The sequence below is a fragment of the Mya arenaria genome, chromosome 2, assembly GCF_026914265.1.
Source record: "Mya arenaria isolate MELC-2E11 chromosome 2, ASM2691426v1".
In the NCBI taxonomy this organism is placed as follows: Eukaryota; Metazoa; Mollusca; class Bivalvia; order Myida; family Myidae; genus Mya; species Mya arenaria.
The window spans coordinates 69961778-69984874 of record NC_069123.1 but is presented as its reverse complement, the minus strand read 5'-3'; the positions used below and the strand labels follow the sequence as shown (position 1 = coordinate 69984874).

At 40.6% G+C, this 23097-nt stretch overlaps 1 protein-coding gene across 1 annotated transcript; it reads left to right on the top strand.

Annotated features, from left to right (window-relative positions):
* The first annotated feature begins 188 nt into the window (after positions 1–188).
* LOC128218369 (glutathione hydrolase 1 proenzyme-like) lies at positions 189–20409 on the top strand. The gene is made up of 11 exons (XM_052926028.1): positions 189–253; positions 999–1124; positions 3663–3763; positions 11485–11677; positions 11878–12041; positions 13613–13762; positions 13937–14091; positions 16211–16398; positions 16982–17222; positions 17722–17835; positions 19652–20409. Exons 2-11 carry the CDS (start codon positions 1006–1008, stop codon positions 19796–19798), a joined length of 1572 nt encoding a protein of 523 aa, XP_052781988.1. The 5' UTR covers positions 189–253; positions 999–1005; the 3' UTR covers positions 19799–20409.
* The last annotated feature ends 2688 nt before the right edge of the window (positions 20410–23097 follow it).

Genomic DNA, 23097 nt, shown 5'->3' with positions numbered 1-23097 from the left:
TCAATGAAAGGTAATCACATAGAGGTAGGAATGTAATTATAATATAATATATAAATATAATTTCATCCTAAAAAACAAATCTATAAAGGAACGTATGCTCACTGTTGGGTAAACATGTCTATAATCTAGAGCAGTTGGGAGTGACATCACCGACGGCGTCTCCGCTTTACAACCCGCCGTCCAATTCCTTAGAAGGGAAGTACCGGTTTGCGGCCGTTGCCGCAGACAACGACGAGTGTTCGAAGATTGGAAAGTACGAATTTACCTCTCATTTTCATAAATTATGATCATACGAGTTTTTCATATTTTGATTTTTCGGGTATACATTTGGAAACAAGTAATGCCTTATTTTCATTTGGTCGGTTCTCGAATTATTGCAAAGAATATGGAGAATCTTAACACTCCATGTTTCTTAATTTTTCTGCATATGCATTCGCCACAAAGTATCATACATGTGGTTTAACGTTTTTTTACCCATTCATTTTTCATTATCTATTACTGCCTAAACTAAGTGTATTTAGTACGTAATTTGATATGCTTATATGTAATAATACAAATGGTTCTAGGTTTTTGTGACCATTATTCGACTTATTTTCGTATTATGCGGTTTCGGGTGGGGGTGGGGGTGTTTTATGCATATTTTCGAAATGAAGTCGGATAAATCGATAAAGACTTCAACTTCTGTATTTTATCTATTGAAAACTGAATTCATATAAAAAGACAGATTTAAATGAAACGCGTTTTCATTACAAAACTCGGAAGTGGCATATTTGGTTTAGCACACATCTAACAAATAGTTCTAATGGAACTGCATTCATTGATTTAATTCTTGTTAAAACATTATATAATATATATCCTTTTAGATATAAATTATGACGATAAACTGAAATAAGTTCATTTGAGGTCAATTTAGGCGAAAATAGGCGCGAACGTAGCTATTAGTATAATAATGTAACATGAACAATATATCTGTAGAAGGCAATGCCGTTGTATTTTAGTCACGTGATGGAGGTACAGGGTGGAACAGCAATGGATGCGGCGGTAGCAACCGTCTTGTGTTCCAGTGTCCAGAACATGATGAGCTGTGGAATAGGCGGTGGCCACTTTCTAACCTATTACAACAGGTTGGTAATGGTTGAACATATACCGTCTCAAGGTATGGTATGTACGATTGTTTTAAACGTCAACCGGATATCAATGAGCGTGGGTCTCAGTGAGAGCATTAGGGCCGAATTCAGAACATCCACTCTCACCTACGCTCTAACCAAATTCACGTAAGGGTCACTCAAGTGACCACTTGAGTGGAATAAGGGGAGTGACACTTAAGTGATCTGTTCGTATTCACACTCCACGCTAACAATGTCAATATATATACATTTTCATATGCATTTTATATCATATTTGTTCATGTACGTATGTGTCTTGGCCATATCGATATTTATGCAATGTGTAAATGGCAAAGGCAAGATGCCGATTTGCCAATAAAAACTTGTAACTTGTTGCAAACACTCCATTTTATCAAGTGATAAATACAAGTTTCAAAGTTTATTGGCAATCGACATAATTTGCCTTTGGCCATTTACAAAACAAGCATTTTATGGCAAAGACAAACACATATATGTACATACGATTAATTAATTACTAACTTATTTCATATTTTAAATATTTTATATTGATTTATTACTATACACTGTCAACAAAGCGGCGCACTTTGAAATGGCGCTGTATCTAACATAACAATGTTATATAAAGTACGTCATTTTTGCGGGAAAAGAGCGTGTGATTCAGGCGAGACTTTTACTGACGTCACTTTGACGTGTCGATCATGTATATACGAAGTTTTGACGTCATACCATAAACAACAACGGTGCGCTGACCTTTTAAAATACCCACACTAGGATTATCTTCAAGTAAATGACGTCAATGGATAATGTTGAGAAGCGGGCTGTCATGAAGCATTGCGTAAGAGTCGGAATGACGCCCACCGACACGCTCAAGTTCATGAACCAGGGAAACACCGGACAATCATGTAAGCGAAGTTTAGTTTACAAGTGGCACGGGAGATTTTCAAATGGGAGAGAGGACATCAACGATGACAAACGAGCAGGAAGACCGGTAACCAGTGACTCATTGAAGCTAGCTGTTGCATCCGAGCTTTCTACCGACAGACGAAGAAGCATCGACGAACTTGCAGATATGTTTGATTTATCGCACGGCACAATGCATAAAATAATTACAAACGATCTGGGAATGAGGAAAGTCTCAGCACGATGGGTGCCGCGACTTTTGTCGGAAAATGAAAAAAAAACGTGCGCGTGGAAACGTCACAGTGCTTTCTGGCACGTCACGCCAGAGAAGGCGACCATTTCTTAAATAAAATCGTCACGTGCGATGAAACATGGCTACACTCCTATGACCCTGAAACAAAAGCTGAGTCAATGGTATGGAAACGACCCTCTTCACCGCCACCAAAGAAAGCAAAGGCCTAGCCGAGCACTCACAAATGTCCCACTCACGCAAAACACTTGAGTCTCACTCACACCTGTGAATACGGATAGACCTTTCACTCGAAAATATCTCGACCGTTATGCGATTACAAAGGATTAATTCATTGAGTGTGAGTGAGAGTGGTTGTTCTGAATTCGGCCCTAATGCTATTAGATCGCTTACTTCACGCCGCTAGCCCCTATATGCCGATAGGCCGCTAACTTCACGTACATGGTAGCTTTGACGTTTTACGCAACATGTTCATTTCGGAGCTTGTGTATTATTATTATTAATAAATTATTGTTATTATTATTATTATTATTATTATTATTATTATTATTATTATTATCCTCCAATTTTCCGTACATTTATGGAGTTCTCTTTCACTCCGAGGTGTTATTTCCCCATAAGAAGTAGATTCATTCGCTAATTCTATGCCTGTGCTATTTTTTATGAAGTGTTTTCAACTTTCATCCTTTATTTTCAAATGCTAAGACCGCTTTTTGCAGACTGCAAACGCAAGATTATAAACGAAAGCATATTTAAATCACTGATACAATGGAAAACGGCTACATATTAAAAAACAACAACAACAACATAAACATGCATTTTAATGCATTTTGCATCAGCTATTTACAATACAGAATGTTTATTTTTTTATCAACCAATTGTTTTATTTGTTAATTTCACTTTTAGAGTAATAACTATTGTCGTTTGTTTGTCGCCTTTTCTAACAATAAGGTATTCAAATCTCAAATAAACATAAATTTACATTGTATAATGTAAACATACAATGTAAACACCCCCTAGATAGATAATCCGATATGATCATGAATACATACATGTATTTCTACTGTATTGGTCACTTGATGAAGTGGAGTGTTAGCGAGGCGTGTGAATACGAACAGATCACTTAAGTGTCACTCCCCTTGTTCCACTCAAGTGACCACTTGAGTGACCCTTACGTGAATGTGGTTGGAGTGTGAGTGAGAGTGGCTGTTCTGAATTATGCCCCTTAGTCGTGTAAGAGTGTGTGCAATGTGCACGTGCATCAGAATGTAACCCTGTTCGAACTACCCTGGTTCTTTAACGTTCGCACGTGTAACACACTGATACACGGTGGGCCCCGTGCTCTATTTACCACAAGCATGAGCATGGCTTGTTAACTTCTACAGAGCTTCTGGGAAGGTGGTGACGGTGAACGCCCGGGAGCAGGCGCCATCGGGAGCCGACCGTGACATGTTCACCGCCGAAAAGAACACATCTTCCGTCACAGGTATAACTTCTACATGATATACTAGTCTTTGGGGGTAAACAGTGTACATAAAAATCGAGTTCGTCGTCATAAGCCATCATCAAGAAAATGAGGCGCTTTAGTAAAAGCATAATTACATCATAATTATCTAAGTAATCGTAACTATCTGCTATGGTGGCTTATAACTGCCGAAAGATAACATGATAGCGTTCGCGAATTGTTTGGTGTTAACCAACACGAATCTTATCTAGTTAACTAGATAACCAGTTACTGCTAAAAGCCAACAATGCATTCATAGATCAGTGGTAACACAATCTAGTTAACCAGTTACTATGTTATTATTAAGTGGAATTCGCAAACCATAACTAGTTAACCTGTTAATGTTTTACAGCTTTTAAAGCTAACAGGTGGTAGTTCTGGGCACATTCAAGCCAGTTTTTAGTCTTATGATATATATCTTACGGAAAAGGTTTCGAGAATATTAATGCGATAGCTAGATAATTATTATTAACTTTAAGTGGTAAACACGAAACAATTCGTGATATAGTTAACGGGTTATCTTACGGCAGTAATATGCCACCATAATTTGCCGAGGAAACACTTAACACATACTTACATTAGTCAGCTTAGGGCATTGGCATAAAAGAGCTAAACTTGCGAATACCATACGTTTTAATGATGGAGTTCCATATTGTAAGGAGTAGTGAGGCGCAATTGTATTGACCAGAAAACATCGCAATGGTATTGACCTTAAAACATGGAGTGGTCAGGCGCAATTGTATTGATCTGCAAACATCGAGAAGTAAGCCGCAATCGTTTTGACCTGAAAACATCGATAAGTGAGACTCAGTCGTATTGACCAGAAAACATCGAGTAGTGCAGCGCAATCGTATTGACCTGAAAACAACGAGTAGTGCAGCGCAATCGTATTGACCAGAAAACAACGAGTAGTGCAGCGCAATCGTATTAACCTGAAAACAACGAGTAGTGAGGCGCAATCGTATTGACCTGAAAACAACGAGAAGTGAGGCGCAATCGTATTGACCTGAAAACAACGAGTAGTGAGGCGCAATCGTATTGACCAGAAAACAGCGAGTAGGGAGTCGCAATCGTATTGACCTGAAAACATCGAGAAGTGAGGCGCAATCGTATTGACCAGAAAACAGCGAGTAGGGAGTCGCAATCGTATTAACCTGAAAACAACGAGTAGGAAGGCGCAATCGTATTGACCTGAAAACAACGAATAGGAAGGCGCAATCGTATTGACCAGAAAACATCGAGTAGTGAGGCGCAATCGTATTGACCCGAAAACATCGAGCAGTGAGGCGCAATCGTATTGACCTGAAAACAACGAGTAGTGCGGCGCAATCGTTTTGAATTGAAAACAACGAAAAGGGAGGCGCAATCGAATTGCCCTGAAAACAACGAGTAGGGAGGCGCAATCGTATTAACCTGAAAACAACGAGTAGGAAGGCGCAATCGTATTGACCTGAAAACAACGAGTAGGAAGGCGCAATCGTATTGACCTGAAAACAACGAGTAGGAAGGCGCAATCGTATTGACCAGAAAACATCGAGTAGTGAGGCGCAATCGTATTGACCCGAAAACATCGAGCAGTGAGGGGCAATCGTATTGACCCAAAAACATCGAGCAATGAGGCGCAATCGTATTGACCCTAACAAATCGAGTAGTGATGCGCAATCGTATTGACCTGACCAGAAAACATCGAGTAATGATGCGCAGTCGTATTGACCAGAAAACATCGAGTAATGATGCGCAATCGTATTGACCAGAAAACATCGAGTTGTGAGGCGCAATCGTATTGACCTGTAACAACGATAAGGGAGGCGCAATCGAATTGCCATGAAAACAAAGAGTAGGGAGGCGCAATCGTATTGACCTGAAAACAACGAAAAGGGAGGCGCAATCGTATTGACCAGAAAACATCGAGTAGTGAGGCGATATCGTATTGACCCGAAAACATCGAGCAATGAGGCGCAATCGGATTGACCAGAAAACATCGAGATGTGAGGCGCAATCGTATTGACCTGAAAACATCGAGTGGTGAGGCGCAATCGTATTTACCAGAAAACATCGAGTGGTGAGGCGCAATCGTATTGACCAGAAAACATCGAGTAGAGAGACGCAAACGTATTGACGAGAAAACATCGAGTAGTGAGGCGCAATCGAACTGACGAGAAAACATCGAGTAGTGAGGCGCAATCGTATTGACCTGAAAACATCGAGTTGTGAGGCGCAATCGTATTGACCAGAAAACATCGAGTAGCGAGGCAATCGTATTGACCTTTAAGCATTGAGTTGTGAGGCATAATCGTATTGACCAGAAAACATCGAGTAGCGAGGCACAATCGTATTGACCAGAAAACATCGCATTGAAATGAAAGATCGAGTACTGAAACGCAATCGTATTGACATGAAAGATCGAGTAGTGAGGCGCAATCGTATTGACCAGAAAACATCGAGTGGTGAGGCGCAATCGTATTGACCAGAAAACATCGAGATGTGAGGCGCAATCGTATTGACCTGAAAACATCGAGTGGTGAGGCGCAATCGTATTGACCAGAAAACATCGAGTTGTGAGGCGCAATCGTATTGACCAGAAAACATCGAGTAGAGAGGCGCAAACGTATTGACGAGAAAACATCGAGTAGTGAGGCGCAATCGTATTGACGAGAAAACATCGAGTAGTGAGGCGCAATCGTATTGACCTGAAAACATCGAGTTGTGAGGCGCAATCGTATTGACCAGAAAACATCGAGTAGCGAGGCAATCGTATTGACCTTTAAGCATCGAGTTGTGAGGCATAATCGTATTGACCAGAAAACATCGAGTAGCGAGGCACAATCGTATTGACCAGAAAACATCGTATTGAAATGAAAGATCGAATAGTGAAACGCAATCGTATTGACATGAAAGATCGAGTAGTGAGGCGCAATCGTATTGACCAGAAAACATCGAGTGGTGAGGCGCAATCGTATTGACCAGAAAACATCGAGATGTGAGGCGCAATCGTATTGACCTGAAAACATCGAGTGGTGAGGCGCAATCGTATTGACCAGAAAACATCGAGTTATGAGGCGCAATCGTATTGACCAGAAAACATCGAGTAGAGAGGCGCAATCGTATTGACATGAAAGATCGAATAGTGAAACGCAATCGTATTGACATGAAAGATCGAGTAGTGAGGCGCAATCGTATTGACCAGAAAACATCGAGTGGTGAGGCGCAATCGTATTGACGAGAAAACATCGAGTAGCGAGGCACAATCGTATTGACCTGAAACATCGAGTAGTGAGGCGCAATCGTATTGAAATGAAAGATCGAGTAGTGAAACGCAATCGTATTGACATGAAAGATCGAGTTGTGAGGCGCAATCGTATTGACCAGAAAACATCGAGTAGCGAGGCAATCGTATTGACCTTTAAGCATCGAGTTGTGAGGCATAATCGTATTGACCAGAAAACATCGAGTAGCGAGGCACAATCGTATTGACCAGAAAACATCGTATTGAAATGAAAGATCGAATAGTGAAACGCAATCGTATTGACATGAAAGATCGAGTAGTGAGGCGCAATCGTATTGACCAGAAAACATCGAGTGGTGAGGCGCAATCGTATTGACCAGAAAACATCGAGATGTGAGGCGCAATCGTATTGACCTGAAAACATCGAGTGGTGAGGCGCAATCGTATTGACCAGAAAACATCGAGTTATGAGGCGCAATCGTATTGACCAGAAAACATCGAGTAGAGAGGCGCAATCGTATTGACATGAAAGATCGAATAGTGAAACGCAATCGTATTGACATGAAAGATGGAGTAGTGAGGCGCAATCGTATTGACCAGAAAACATCGAGTAGCGAGGCACAATCGTATTGACCTGAAACATCGAGTAGTGAGGCACAATCGTATTGAAATGAAAGATCGAGTAGTGAAACGCAATCGTATTGACATGAAAGATCGAGTAGTGTTGCGCAATCGTATTGACCTGAAACATCAAGTAGTGAGACGCAATCGTATTCACATGAAACATAAAGTAGTGGGGCGCAATCGTATTGACCTGAAACGTCGAGTAGTGAGACGCAATCGTATTGACCTGTAAACATCGAGTAGTGAGGCACAGTCGTATTGACCAGAAAACATCGAGTAGTGAGGCACAATCGTATTGATTATAAAACATCGAGTAGTGAGGCGCAATCGTATTGACCTGAAACATCGAGTATTGAGACGCACTCGTATTGACCAGAAAACATCGAGTAGTGGGGCGCAATCGTATTGATCTGAAACATCGAGTAGTGAGGCATAATCGTGTTGACCAGAAAACATCGAGTAGTGAGGAATAATCGTATTGACCAGAAAGCATCGAGTGGTGAGGCACAATCGTATTGACCAGAAAACATCGAGTAGTGAGGCATAATCGTATTGACTAGAAAACATCGAGTAGTGAGGCACAATCGTATTGACCTTTAAACATCGAGTAGCGAGGCACAATCGTATTGACCTGAAAACATCGAGTAGTGAGGCACAATCGTATTGACAGATAACATCGAGTAGTGAGGCATAATCGTATTGACATGAAAACATCAAGTAGTGATGCGCAATCGTATTGACCAGAATACATCGAGAAGTGAGGCACAATCGTATTGACCTGAAAACATCGAGTAGTGAGGCACAATCGTATTGACCAGAAAACATCGGGTAGTCAGGGACAATCGTATTGACTAGAAACCATCGAGTAGTGAGCCACAATCGTATTGACCAGAAAACATCGAGTAGCGAGGCACAATCGTATTGACATGAAAACATCAAGTAAAGAGGCGTAATCGTATTGACCTATAAAGATCGAGTAGCCAGGCACAATCGTATTGACCTGGAAACATCGAGTAGCGAGGCATAATCGTATTGTCTGGAAAACATCGAGTGGTGAGTCACAATCGTATTGACCTGTAAACATCGAGTAGCGAGGCACAGTCGTATTGACTAGAAAACATCGAATATCGAGGCACAGTCGTATTGACCTTGAAACATCGAGTAGCGAGGTACAATCGTTTTGACCTGTAAACATAGAGTGGTGAGGCGCAGTTGTATTGACCTGTAAGCATCGAGTTGTGAGGCATAATCGTTTTGACCTGAAAACATCGAGTGGTGAGGCACAAGCGTATTGACCAGAAAACATCGAGTAGTGAGGTATAATTGTATTGACCTATAAACATCGAGTGGTGAGGCGCAATCGTATTGACCTGTAAGCATCAAATAGTGAGGCGCAATCGTATTGACCTGAACACATCGAGTTGTGAGGCGCAATCGTATTGACAAGAAAACATCGAGTGGTGAGGCGCAATCGTATTGACTATAAAACATCGAGTAGTGAGGCGCAATCGTATTGACCTGAAACATGGAGTAGTGAGACGCACTCGTATTGACCTTTAAACATCGAGTAGCGAGGCACAATCGTATTGACCTGAAAACAGCGAGTAGTGAGGCACAATCGTATTGACCTGAAAACAGCGAGTAGTGAGGCACAATCGTATTGACCAGAAAACATCGAGTAGCTAGGCATAATCGTATTGACATGAAAACATCAAGTAGTGAGGCGCAATCGTATTGACCAGAATATATCGAGAAGTGAGGAACAGTCGTATTGACCTGAAAACATCGAGCAGTGAGGCATAATCGTATTGACCAGAAAACATCGGGTAGTCAGGGACAATCGTATTGACCAGAAAACATCGAGTAGTGAGGCACAATCGTATTGACCTGAAAACATCGAGTTGTGAGGCACAATCGTATTGACCAGAAAACATCGAGTAGTGAGGCATAATCCTATTGACCAGAAAACGTCGAGTAGTGATGCACACTCGTATTGACCAGAAAACATCGAGTGGTAAGGCACAATCGTATTGACCAGAAAACATCGAGTAGTGAGGCGCAATCGTATTGATTAGAAACCATCGAGTAGTGAGCCACAATCGTATTGACCAGAAAACATCGAGCAGTGAGGCGCAATTGTATTGACCCTAACAAATCAAGAAGTGATGCGCAATCGTATTGACCAGAAAACATCGAGTGGTAAGGCACAATCGTATTGACCAGAAAACATCGAGTAGTGAGGCATAATCGTATTGACCAGAAAACGTCGAGTAGTGATGCACAATCGTATTGACCAGAAAACATCGAGTGGTAAGGCACAATCGTATTGACCAGAAAACATCGAGTAGTGAGGCGCAATCGTATTGATTTGAAACCATCGAGTAGTGAGCCACAATCGTATTGACCTGAAAACATCGAGTAGCGAGGCACAATCGTATTGACATGAATACATCAAGTAAAGAGGCGTAATCGTATTGACCTATAAACATCGAGTAGCGAAGCACAATCGTATTGACCAGAAAACATCGAGTAGCGAGGCACAGTCGTATTGACGTGTAAACATCGAGTAGCAAGGCACAGTCGTATTGACTAGAAAACATCGAATGTCGATGCACAGTCGTATTGACCTGTAAACATCGAGTAGCGAGGGACAATCGTTTTGACCTGTAAACATCGAGTGGTGTGGCACAATCGTATTGACCAGAAAACATCGAGTAGCGAGGCACAATCGTATTGACCTGTAAACATCGAGTAGCGAGGCACTATCGTATTGACCAGAAAACATCGAGTAGCAAGGCAGGTCGTATTGACTAGAAAGCATGAGTGGTGAGGCATAATCGTATTGTCTGGAAAACATCGAGTGGTGAGTCACAATCGTATTGACCAGAAAACATCGAGTAGTGAGGCACAATCGTATTGACTACAAATTATCGAGTTGTGAGGCGCAATCGTATTGACCTGAAAACATCGAGTGGTGAGGAGCAATAGTATTGACCAGAAAACATCGAGTGGTGAGGCACAATCGTATTGACAGAAAATATCGAGTGGTGAGGCGCAATCGTATTGACTAGAAAACATCGAGTAGTGAGGCGCAATCGTATTGACTAGAAAACATCGAGTAGTGAGGCGTAATCGTATTGACCCGAAAACATCGAGTAGTGAGGCGCAATCGTATTGACCTTAAAACATCGAATAGTGTGGCGCAATCGAATTGGCCTGAAAACATCGGGTTGTGTGGCGCAATCGTATTGACATGAAAACAACGAGTAGTGAGGCGCAATCGTATTGACCAGAAAACATCGAATAGTGTGGCGCAATCAAAGTGGCCAGAAAACATCGAGTAGTGTGGCGCAATCGTATTGCCCCGAACACATCGAGTAGTGAGGCACAATTGTATTGACCAGAAAACATCGAGTAGTGAGGCGCAATCGTATTGACCAGAAAACATCGAGTAGTGTGGCGCAATCGTATTGACCAGAAAACATCGCGTAGTGTGGCGCAATCGTTCTGTCCAGAAAACATCGCGTAGTGAGGCGCAATCGTGCTGACCAATAAATATCGCGTAGTGAGGCGCTATCGTACTGACCAATAAATATCGCAATCATATTGAGCAAACAACATCAAGTAGTGATCGGCGATGTAAGCTAGGCACAATCGTCATTCCAGAAAACTTTGAGTGGTTAGGCTTTATTAATTTTAACTGGCGAGGTACGAGGTTTGCCGGTTGCAAAGTTATGCGCAAATCGTACTTTTCGGAGTACAGGCGATTGCAGGGTTACGCGCAGGTCGCAATATAGAAACAAAACGTACATGTTATGGAACAAAAATGTATGTAAACCTTTTTCTCCTTTAGGTGGATTGGCCATCGGTATTCCTGGAGAAATAAAAGGTCTATATAAGGCGTGGAAGCTGGGTGGGCGGTTGCCATGGAAACAACTTCTACAGCCAGCAATTAAACTTTGTAAAGAGGGATTTAAAGTTGGAAACGCACTGGAGGCTGCGATTAGAAGTACCAGCAGATTCTTTCCCGATTTTCCGAATTTACGGTAAGAAATTATATACACTGCCCATGTATGGCACTTGAATGAATGAATTAACTTTTTGTGGCTCAGGCTAATATTATGCAAATACAAATACTGAACTAAAACTAAACGTCTTGCGATTGTTGTTTTCTAAATTTCGCTGATTACTTTGTTCGATACGTCCAAGTGCATGAACTATTCGCCTACTTAGATTTATGCTTCAGCGATCTCCTAACCAACCCAGCAACCAACGGCATTTATAAGAAGGGGGAGACGATGAAGGCCCCTAAACTAGCCCAGACCCTAGAAACTATAGCGGAAGAGGGACCGGACGCCTTCTATAATGGGAGCCTCTCGGCTAATATCGCTGCAGATATACAGGACGCAGGTTAGGAACATTGACATAGTTTGGTTGTATCGTCCCGCAAATCAATTCTGGACATGCGATAATAATATAAGCATGAAACATGTTTGCTATGACAACATGCACGTGTAAGGATGTTTCGAAACTGTGGCTTTATTTTCTAGTTAAGCCCCTAGATCAAATAATAAAAACGAACGAGCGCTAGCATCTTTCATCTCGCAAGTGTATTGCTGGTGTAAAGTTAATTAAATGAAACCCGATGTTGACTGAAGATAATTTTACTATTTGTAGTAGAAAGTGAGGCAGTGTCTTTTAGGCACCATATTTCCGTTCTCTGCGTAATGATCTATAACTATATACTCCCCTCATTTCCTCACCAAAATTTATTTAAGATTCTAAGGCTTGCTTTAAATTCACATTAAGGTTGTACTTTTATGATTCAAGTAAAGAGGTCTTTAAATTCGCACTATTTTAAACCGCATACGTCCCATTTCGTAACCCCGGCGCATTAATTCTTTAAACATGTCATGTAATGTCAAAAAGTAGATCTAACGACAACTGATTTCGATTTGCGTTTCTTAAGTCTACTACAGCCTAACTATACATTTTCAACTGCTACTCGCGTGCGTAATAACCTTTTATCTTTTTATAGTTTTGGCGCGCAATCAAACGCGTGATGCACGTTGAGCGGTCTTGGCGCGCAATCAAACGCGTGATGCACGTTGAGCGGTCTTGGCGCGCAATCAAACGCGTGATGCACGTTGAGCGGTCTTGGAGCCAATGATGTTTACAAGTGGAAAACATCGTCCTTGAACGAATGCAGAATAATGAATATGATCAATAATAATTAAATCTTATATTTACCGCTAACTTTTAAATTTAAGATTAATACACATTTTAAATGAAAACAAAATGACATTTGTATATATTATTACGCATGATAAGTTTAATGTACTTCGTTGGGTTCATAAAGCTATGTAAACAATAATCAATTTCAAGTTTTTTCTACAAAGCATTTATGTAATTGAACTTTCCTCACCAAAGAAAATGCACTCAATATGTTTCACAGCAGTCCGCTTAAATGGGTTTACTGTCACGGTGACCTTGCTGGAACATTCAACCAGGAGATACATGATGGGTTTCACCATCGAGGAGACTTCAGCAAACCACCCAAGTGGTATGTGGCTGCGTAGGAGGTCCCTCGTTTCTGGTTTGTAGGTCCAAAACTCGCGCCCCATGTCCGTTAACGCGACGGTTATTTTGCTGCGAATTGCTTTGTGATACTATGGAACCCCCTTTTTTCGACTTCCTAGGTCACATGTTCAGCAGCAATATTATTCACCTCGAACGTTTTGTCAATCAGTCCTCTGCTAACGTCCAAGGGAGGAGTTCATTGGTACGATACGCCTGCAGTCCAAAGTCCACTGTTGGTTGACAATGCATAAAAGACTACTCCACCATTTCCTAGAGCCACATAAAGGCACGGTCAGCATATTCTTCAAGTCACTATCCGCATTTCAAACTGCCTGAGGGTATACCAAGGCCTCATTGTTTAATTATAAAACGTTAAACCTGCATTTTAATTTGTGCTCTAGGTGGCATCATAACGGAAGAAGATCTTGCTAATTATACCGTACGGATAGAAGAGCCGCTCACCTTCCGGTTGGACTCTGGTCACGTGGTCTACTCTCCGCGCCCACCCTCGGGCGGGGCCGTCTACCTATTCATCCTTAATATCCTCAATGGTGAGTTATATCCGGAAGATTATTTTTGTGGATTGTTTAACAGATATGCAGTCTAATTTCAAAAATAAATGTTGTAATACGTGTCCATCACTCAACCAAGAGATCATGGCTTTTCCCCCAAGAGATGAACTACTTAGTGCCTATTAAACTAATAAGATCTCATCTCTATTCCAGAGTTCCGATTTTCTAACGACAGCGTGTCAACTGTGCCGAAAGCAAAGAGAACATGGCATCGCATGGTGGAATCTTTTAAACATGCCTACGCGCTGCGCACGCAACTTGGCGACAACCAAGTTGGAACACCCGCATTTCGAGACTATGTTGATGAGGTAGAGAAAATAATTAAAAAAAAATCATGGAGAAACCGGATGCCCTGTAAGCGTAGTGGTTTGAACACTGGCTTCTAACTACGTTAAAGAGTTCCGTGTCCGAGTCCTGAATTCGTTTGGGTATGGCTGTTCGTGAGCATGCCGGATGGTCCGAAAGTATTTCTCATACGGATACTTCAGATCTCCCAAAATGTAACATAACATACTGGTAAAAATGCACCGAAACTTAAGACAACAACTGGTTAAACATCCCACAGCGTAAAATGATACCCTGGTGAAACTAGGAGCAAAGCGTTGGATAACAAACTGGTTAACACACATCCCATTGCGTTACATAACACACTGGTAAAACATCCCAAACAGCGTAAGATAACACACTGATCTTAATCCTCAGAGTAAAATAACACACTTGTAACACATACATAACAGAACAAGATAACACATTGATGAAACATCCGCAATAGCGCAAGATAACGCACTGATGAAACATCCCCAACAGTGTAAGATAACACACTTGTGAAACATACACAAGAGAGCAAGACAACTTACTTATGGAACATCTCATACAGCGTAAGATAACACACTGATGAAACATCCCCACAGCATAAGATAACATACTAATGAAACACCCCCTACAGCGTAAGATAACACACTGATAAAACATCCCCCAACAGGGTAAGATAACATACTGATAAAACACTCAAAACAGCGTAAGAAAACACACTGGTTAAATATCCCCAACAGCAAAGATCAAACACACTGATCAAACACCCCCTACAGCGTAAGATAACACCCTGGTTAAACATCCCCAAAAACGTAAGATAACACACTTTAAAACTTAACAGCATCGCGTAATATAACACACTGCAAAATTCTCAACAGCGTAAAATAACACACTTGTGAAACATTCCAAGCAACGTAAGATAACAGACTAATGAAACATCCCCACCAGCGTAAGATAACACACTGATGAAACACCCCCTACAGCGTAAGATAACACACTGATGAAACATCCCCCAACAGGGTAAGATAACATACTGATAAAACACTCAAAACAGCGTAAGAAAACACACTGGTTAAATATCCCCAACAGCAAAGATCAAACACACTGATCAAACACCCCCTACAGCGTAAGATAACACCCTGGTTAAACATCCCCAAAAACGTAAGATAACACACTTTAAAACTTAACAGCATCGCGTAATATAACACACTGCAAAATTCTCAACAGCGTAAAATAACACACTTGTGAAACATTCCAAGCAACGTAAGATAACAGACTAATGAAACATCCCCACCAGCGTAAGATAACACACTGATGAAACATCCCCACAGCGTAAGATAAGACGCTGGTGAAACATCATCAACAGCGTGAGATAACACACATTTGTAAAACAACCCATTAAACACACCCAACAGCGTTACATAACACACTTATGAAACGTCCCCACTGCGAAAGATAACACACTGATGATGAAACGACCCAAAAGCGTAAGATAACACACAAATGAAACATCCCCATCAGCGTAAGATAACACACTAATGAAACATCCCCATCAGCGTTAGATAACACACTGATGAAACATCCCCACCAGCGTAAGATAACACACTGATGAAACATCCCCACAGCGTAAGATAAGACGCTGGTGAAACATCATCAACAGCGTGAGATAACACACATTTGTAAAACAACCCATTAAACACACCCAACAGCGTTACATAACACACTTATGAAACGTCCCCACTGCGAAAGATAACACACTGATGAAACGACCCCAAAGCGTAAGATATCACACTGATGAAACATCCCATCAGCGTAAGATAACACACTGATGAAACATCCCAACAGCGAAAGATAACACACTAATGAAACATCCCCACAGCGTTAGATAACACACTAATGAAACATCCGCAACAAAGTAAGATAACAAAATTATGAACGACCACTATGAGGATGCAAAAACTTAATCATCATCGTTGAAAAGTATTGCAATTTATACTACAGGTTTAGAAAAATAAATTTAAGTTTCGTCAATTTTAAGGTATTCACATGATATCAATTCGTTGAACTCGTTTCATAATTGTATCAACATTAATGAGCTAACCAATCTTTTCCCAGCTGGTACGTAACATGACGGACCCCACTTTCGGAGCGGCGCGACGTGAACGGATCAGCGACTGTTCGACGTTCGAGGCGGACTATTACCAACCTATGTTTTTCAACATCTGGGATAACGGAACCTCACATCTCTCTGTCCTAGGACCGAATGGGGACGCTGTCTCAATCACCAGTACCATCAATCTCTTGTAAGGGAAACTACGAGGCGGACAAACTATTAGGCGTATCAGTTCTTAGATTATGCGTACAAAATGTTTATTTGCGGGTTCACGACCTTTATGTTTGTATTGTCATCGAACAATTTTTTTTTCTGGCATTTGATTGTTTTCCTTTGGATATATCATTTCGATATTTCTTTGCTCCGGAAAGACGCGTAAATGAAGTCTTACAGAGAACTATAGTTAACGGTGATCCATACAAAATGACGACGGATTTAAGTGTGAAGATGATATTTAGAGCTTAACAATAACTAGTAAAATGTCGACCTACCCACTACCGTCATTTTTATTTTATTTTTATTGTTTGGTGTGTGTGTGTGGGGGTGGGGGGAAGGGGGGCATTTAAATAAGCTATACCTGTTATTGTCGCCTTAAGAATGTTGACGGCCCATTCGGCTCAAATTTTAATGGTGCATAGGCGATAGTTAATGTTTCTTTTAAATTGATATTACAAATTGAGTTTGTATTGTATTCGTTGTTCAATATAGGTACCACATTGGTAATAATATATAATAAAAAATACACATATTGTACAGATATGAATGTATTCCAGTTTTGGTTCCAAAGTGGTCGGAACCCGTACAGGCATTGTGTTTAACAACGAAATGGACGATTTCTCAACGCCCGGCACTATCAACTCCTTCGGTGTTCCCGCCTCGGAAGCTAACTTCATAGAACCTTGGAAGCGCCCCCTATCTTCCATGACCCCGAGTTTGGTGATTGACCGCAACGGGGATGTACAGCTCGTGGTTGGCGCTTCCGGTGGAACGAGGATTATTCCTGCTACAGCGTTGGTACGGTACATGTAAACTATGTATTCACAATCTTGATACTATACTTCCCATTCTCATAAGCACCAGGTATCATGATACCTCCTCGAGCAGCTCTTTTGCGGTCTGTATCTCGAACATTTGCTTAGATTTGCCCAATATAACGCGATTTTGAAGTACGCATTGATGGATAAGTTAAAGGTGCACAATATAGGATGATACAAAAAAATAATTAATGCATTATCATGTTTAACTCATTTGACATAAATGATAAAAACGAATATGATTTAGGAACAGATAAAACATAATATCCTTTATAAAATGTTTTTTAAACTAACGCAGCGACAAATTAAACAGTTAAAAAGCGCCAAAACATCCCTTATATAATTGTATGTGTATCTAAATCATAGTTGTGCATTTTTTGTTTGATCATTTAAGTCAAATTTGTTATTAACGGTAATACCTATACATTATGCGATTTGAGGTGTTGATAATTGCTTACTATTCCCATGTCCTATTTAAGGTGACAGTCGCGACTCTTGATTGGGATTGGGGTATCAAAGAGGCGATAGACTACCCGAGGGTTCATCACCAGCTTTTCCCTGAAACACTCCAGATACAGACAGGATTCCCAGGGGTATTTCTACATTCATATATATTTAGTTTTTAATTCAAATACATAACTTGTCTAGTGGGTGCTCATTTATATTCCAGTTTTAGTCTAAGTGTTATACATGCTTAATATACTACTGTTTAAGCCCATTTTGAAAAAAGGATCAAACAGATTTGCATTTGTAGGTCGGAAGGTAGGTCTGTCGGGAGTCCCAATAAGTGTTGTCCGCATATAAGTAGGGATCGGCTTGCCATAGGATCAAGAAACTTCAGTGGAAGGGTACCCTAGTCCAGTAGATGATCGCTATTGTTTTTGTAGTCAGTAGTCAAAGTCAAAATAAATAGTCTTAGGAAAGCTTTTTGCCCACAATAACTCGAGAAGTTTTTCCCTAGTAACATGGGACTTCAGTGGTATGTTGCCCTTGACCAATAGATGGTCCCTGTTATTTGAAGTTCAGAACATCAAATTTATAGGTTACGGTCAACAGTCTTAAAAAACCTTATCCGCAGTATATGTTTAAAACGAACAGACCTAGGACCATCATACTTCGCTTAAATATTGCCCTTGACCAGAAGATGGCTCCATGAATCTAATTTCGGGGAATCAAGTGCATTAGTATATTTGTGTGTCCTATTTTATAAGCACAATTACACGAGAACAGTTTGTCCTAGGGGGTTGCAAATGCAACTTTAGTGGTAAGTTGCCTTTGATCCATAGACGACTCGTATTATTTTTAGCTTTACCTCAAGACTTTTGTAATAGACCAGAACATTTAACTGAGTCAATGTGGAGTTGAAAATTTTACTTAAGAGTACCAGAATTAATACAAATCAGTTTATGAAACATACCTGGAATAATGTTTGGTTTACAAATTATTTTATGTTTATTCAGAAGGAATCAAATGTGTAATAATTTGAATGTATCAATGTTTAACAAACTTTAAAATATGGATATGGAAGGGAAAACTCCTATGAATTCGAAAATTACTGGCAGTTCTGCTTGTGACCTCATCGGAACTACATTGCATAATAATTCCACAAATAACGAAAAACAATCTACTACAGGGGAAGGAACCCAAATATACAATACATAATTAATTCAATGCCGTGTTCTCCCTTCTGAAGATGATGGTGGTCATGACCGTGTTGGTAATGATGATGGTGATGGCGGTCTTCGCTCAAGCCATTCAACATTATTAGTGCTTTCATTAGGGAATGTAACGGCCAAACAGTCTTGTTTAAACTATGTCTGCATAGAACATCAACAACGCGGGGCGGGGGGGGGGGTATAAGATCAAATGCCACGGCCACAGTAAACAGTCTGATGAAAACTTTGACCGCAGTTGAAATTTTGAAATGTTTGTTCCCTTTCATGTATCACACACTTTTACATCTTGTATTAACCAAAGCATTTTTTCTTAACGTACTTATATTCAATCCTCCACCTGTTTCTGATAGAGAGGGGCTTAAAGGGCATAATGTTGAATTTGATTTGTTGTTGTTTCATCATAGTGTATAGGGAATGCAGGTGTTTCAGCCCGTCGTATAATTTTGAAGCAGACTTGCTGTGCCTGCAACTTGCAATACAAATATTGGTCTTAATTTGGGGTAAAGTTATCGGACCCTGGGTCCTAGGGTCCTAGGTCTGATCCCCATTCGGATCGTCGTCTATGATAATAATGGTCATCACCAAGGAATTGTAAATTAGTCTTAATCGCACGTAGATGAAGCCTAATATGCAAGACACGTACATGGACATTAGTTCCACGCACAGAACCTCTTTACCGCTAAGGGCATTATTGTGACGTCAAATAAATATCTTGCCTATGTCCACATTGCAGGAGGTAATAGACGGGCTACGGGCAATGGGACATAACATTACAATGTCGGACAGCGCTTTCAGTGTGGTCCAGGGGATTCTGAGATGTGGGAACTACATCACGGCCAACTCTGATTATCGGAAAGACGGGGCACCGGATGGCTATTAACAACAGTGATCATGTTTAAGCAGGCTTATTGGATATACTATTTTACAGTAGTGATGAAAGACCACGTTAAAAACTAAGAACAACAATTAACAACATATTTTCTTTAATGACAGTAACATCATCAAATTGTTTTTACAGCAATTATCCTTAAATTATTGACGCTCGTGAACACGATTATCAATGGAAATAAATGCAATATTTATTGACAGAATTTATGTAATATCACACTTTTTCACTACACTTTTAAAATAATTTTGCTTATGTGTTTTTAAATATAACATACCAGTTGAAACCACGGAGAAATAACCATGATCATATATATATTTCTAAAGTTTAAAATGAATAGCGCTGTAAAAGAGCGTCTTATGAAAGCAAAGTTTAGTTATGTAGCAATGTAGTTATGGCATGGGCATTTATGGTATGTTAACATAGAATTGATTATTCAAAACGATTTTTAAAAAAATACTTCAAATGATGGATACAGTCGAATTCCATTGCCTCGAACTCCCAGGGACTAACGAATGTACCTTGACAGCACCCGTATTTTCATTTCATTTAACTAGTTTGCGACCCTGAAAGTGTAAATCATATCAATATCTTAAGTAAAATTATATGCTGATAGTATAAAATGAACTTGTGGAAATGAAGCAGTGCACTGTAATGCATTTCAAAACAGTTTTGAAAAAACTGGATTAATTGCTGGCCTATTTGTAACGTTTTTAGTTAACTTAATGCCAGAGACACTATGACTTTTACCCTTATGAGGTGCATCGGTATCCTATTGCAATTAATGCATTAAAAGGACTTGACACCAGATGAAGCAATTGCAAGAAAAAAAGGAAATGGCCAAAAAACTTACATATAATTTATATCGCTGTCTACAACGCATTGAATCTTAATTACTGATGTATCACATCGCTAACGACACATGTATCTTTCGCTGTTTTTCGTATTTCCCTAATTTGAAATTTACGGGGTTTGTCTACCGCGTCAGTATAATATTATGTAAAATCTGTACTAATCACCTGACTTTCACATGCTAAGTATACAAACTATAAACTGCGAAATCATCGAGTAGTGAGGCACAATCGTATTGACCTGAAAACATCGAGTTGTGAGGCACAATCGTATTGACCAGAAAACATCGAGTAGTGAGGCATAATCCTATTGACCAGAAAACGTCGAGTAGTGATACACAATCGTATTGACCAGAAAACATCGAGTGGTAAGGCACAATCGTATTGACCAGAAAACATCGAGTAGTGAGGCGCAATCGTATTGATTAGAAACCATTGCGTAGTGAGCCACAATCGTATTGACCTGAAAACATCGAGTAGTGAGGCATAATCGTTTTGACCAGAAAACGTCGAGTAGTGATGCACAATCGTATTGACCAGAAAACATCGAGTGGTAAGGCATAATCGTATTGACCAGAAAACATCGAGTAGTGAGGCGCAATCGTATTGATTAGAAACCATCGAGTAGTGAGCCACAATCGTATTGACCTGAAAACATCGAGTAGCGAGGCACAATCGTATTGACATGAAAACATCAAGTAAAGAGGCGTAATCGTATTGACCTATAAACATCGAGTAGCGAAGCACAATCGTATTGACCTGGAAACATCGAGTAGCGAGGCACTATCGTATTGACCTGAAAACATCGAGTTGTGAGGCACAATCGTATTGACCAGAACGCATCGAGTAGTGAGGCATAATCCTATTGACCAGAAAACGTCGAGTAGTGATGCACAATCGTATTGACCAGAAAACATCGAGTGGTAAGGCACAATCGTATTGACCAGAAAACATCGAGTAGTGAGGCGCAATCGTATTGATTAGAAAACATCGAGTAGTGAGGCACAATCGTATTGACCTGAAAACATCGAGTAGTGAGGCACAATCGTATTGACCTGAAAACATCGAGTAGTGAGGCATAATCGTATTGACCAGAAAACGTCGAGTAGTGAGGCGCAATCGTATTGACCTGAAAACATCGAGTAGTGAGGCGCAATCGTATTGATTAGAAACCATCGAGTAGTGAGCCACAATCGTATTGACCTGAAAACATCGAGTAGCGAGGCACAATCGTATTGACATGAACACATCAAGTAAAGAGGCGTAATGGTATTGACCTATAAACATCGAGTAGCGAAGCACAATCGTATTGACCTGGAAACATCGAGTAGCGAGGCACTATCGTATTGACCAGAAAACATCGAGTAGCGAGGCACAGTCGTATTGACATGAAAACATCGAGTAGCGAGGCACAGTCGTATTGACCTGAAAACATCGAGTAGTGAGGCACAATCGTATTGACTACAAATTATCGAGTGGTGAGGCACACTCGTATTGACTAGAAAACATCGAGTGGTGAGGCGCAATCGTATTGACTAGAAAACATCGAGTAGTGAGGCATAATCGTATTGACCAGAAAACATCGAGATGTGAGGCGCAATCGTATTGATTAGAAACCATCGAGTAGTGAGCCACAATCGTATTGACCTGAAAACATCGAGTAGCGAGGCACAATCGTATTGACATGAAAACATCAAGTAAAGAGGCGTAATGGTATTGACCTATAAACATCGAGTAGCGAAGCACAATCGTATTGACCTGGAAACATCGAGTAGCGAGGCACTATCGTATTGACCAGAAAACATCGAGTAGCGAGGCACAGTCGTATTGACATGAAAACATCGAGTAGCGAGGCACAGTCGTATTGACCTGAAAACATCGAGTAGTGAGGCACAGTCGTATTGACCAGAAAACATCGAGTAGCGAGGCACAATCGTATTGACATGAAAACATCAAGTAAAGAGGCGTAATCGTATTGACCTATAAACATCGAGTGGTGAGTCACAATCGTATTGACCTGTAAACATCGAGTAGCAAGGCACAGTCGTATTGACCTGTAAACATCGAGTAGCGAGGGACAATCGTTTTGACCTGTAAACATCGAGTGGTGTGGCACAATCGTATTGACCAGAAAACATCGAGTAGTGAGGCACAATCGTATTGACTACAGATTATCGAGTGGTGAGGCACAATCGTATTGACTAGAAAACATCGAGTGGTGAGGCGCAATCGTATTGACTAGAAAACATCGAGTAGTGAGGTGCAATCGTATTGACTAGAAAACATCGAGTAGTGAGGCGTAATCGTATTGACCAGAAAACATCGAGTTGTGAGGCGCAATCGTATTGACCGTAAAACATCGAATAGTGTGGCGCAATCGAATTGGCCTGAAAACATCGGGTTGTGTGGCGCAATCGTATTGACATGAAAACATCGAGTAGT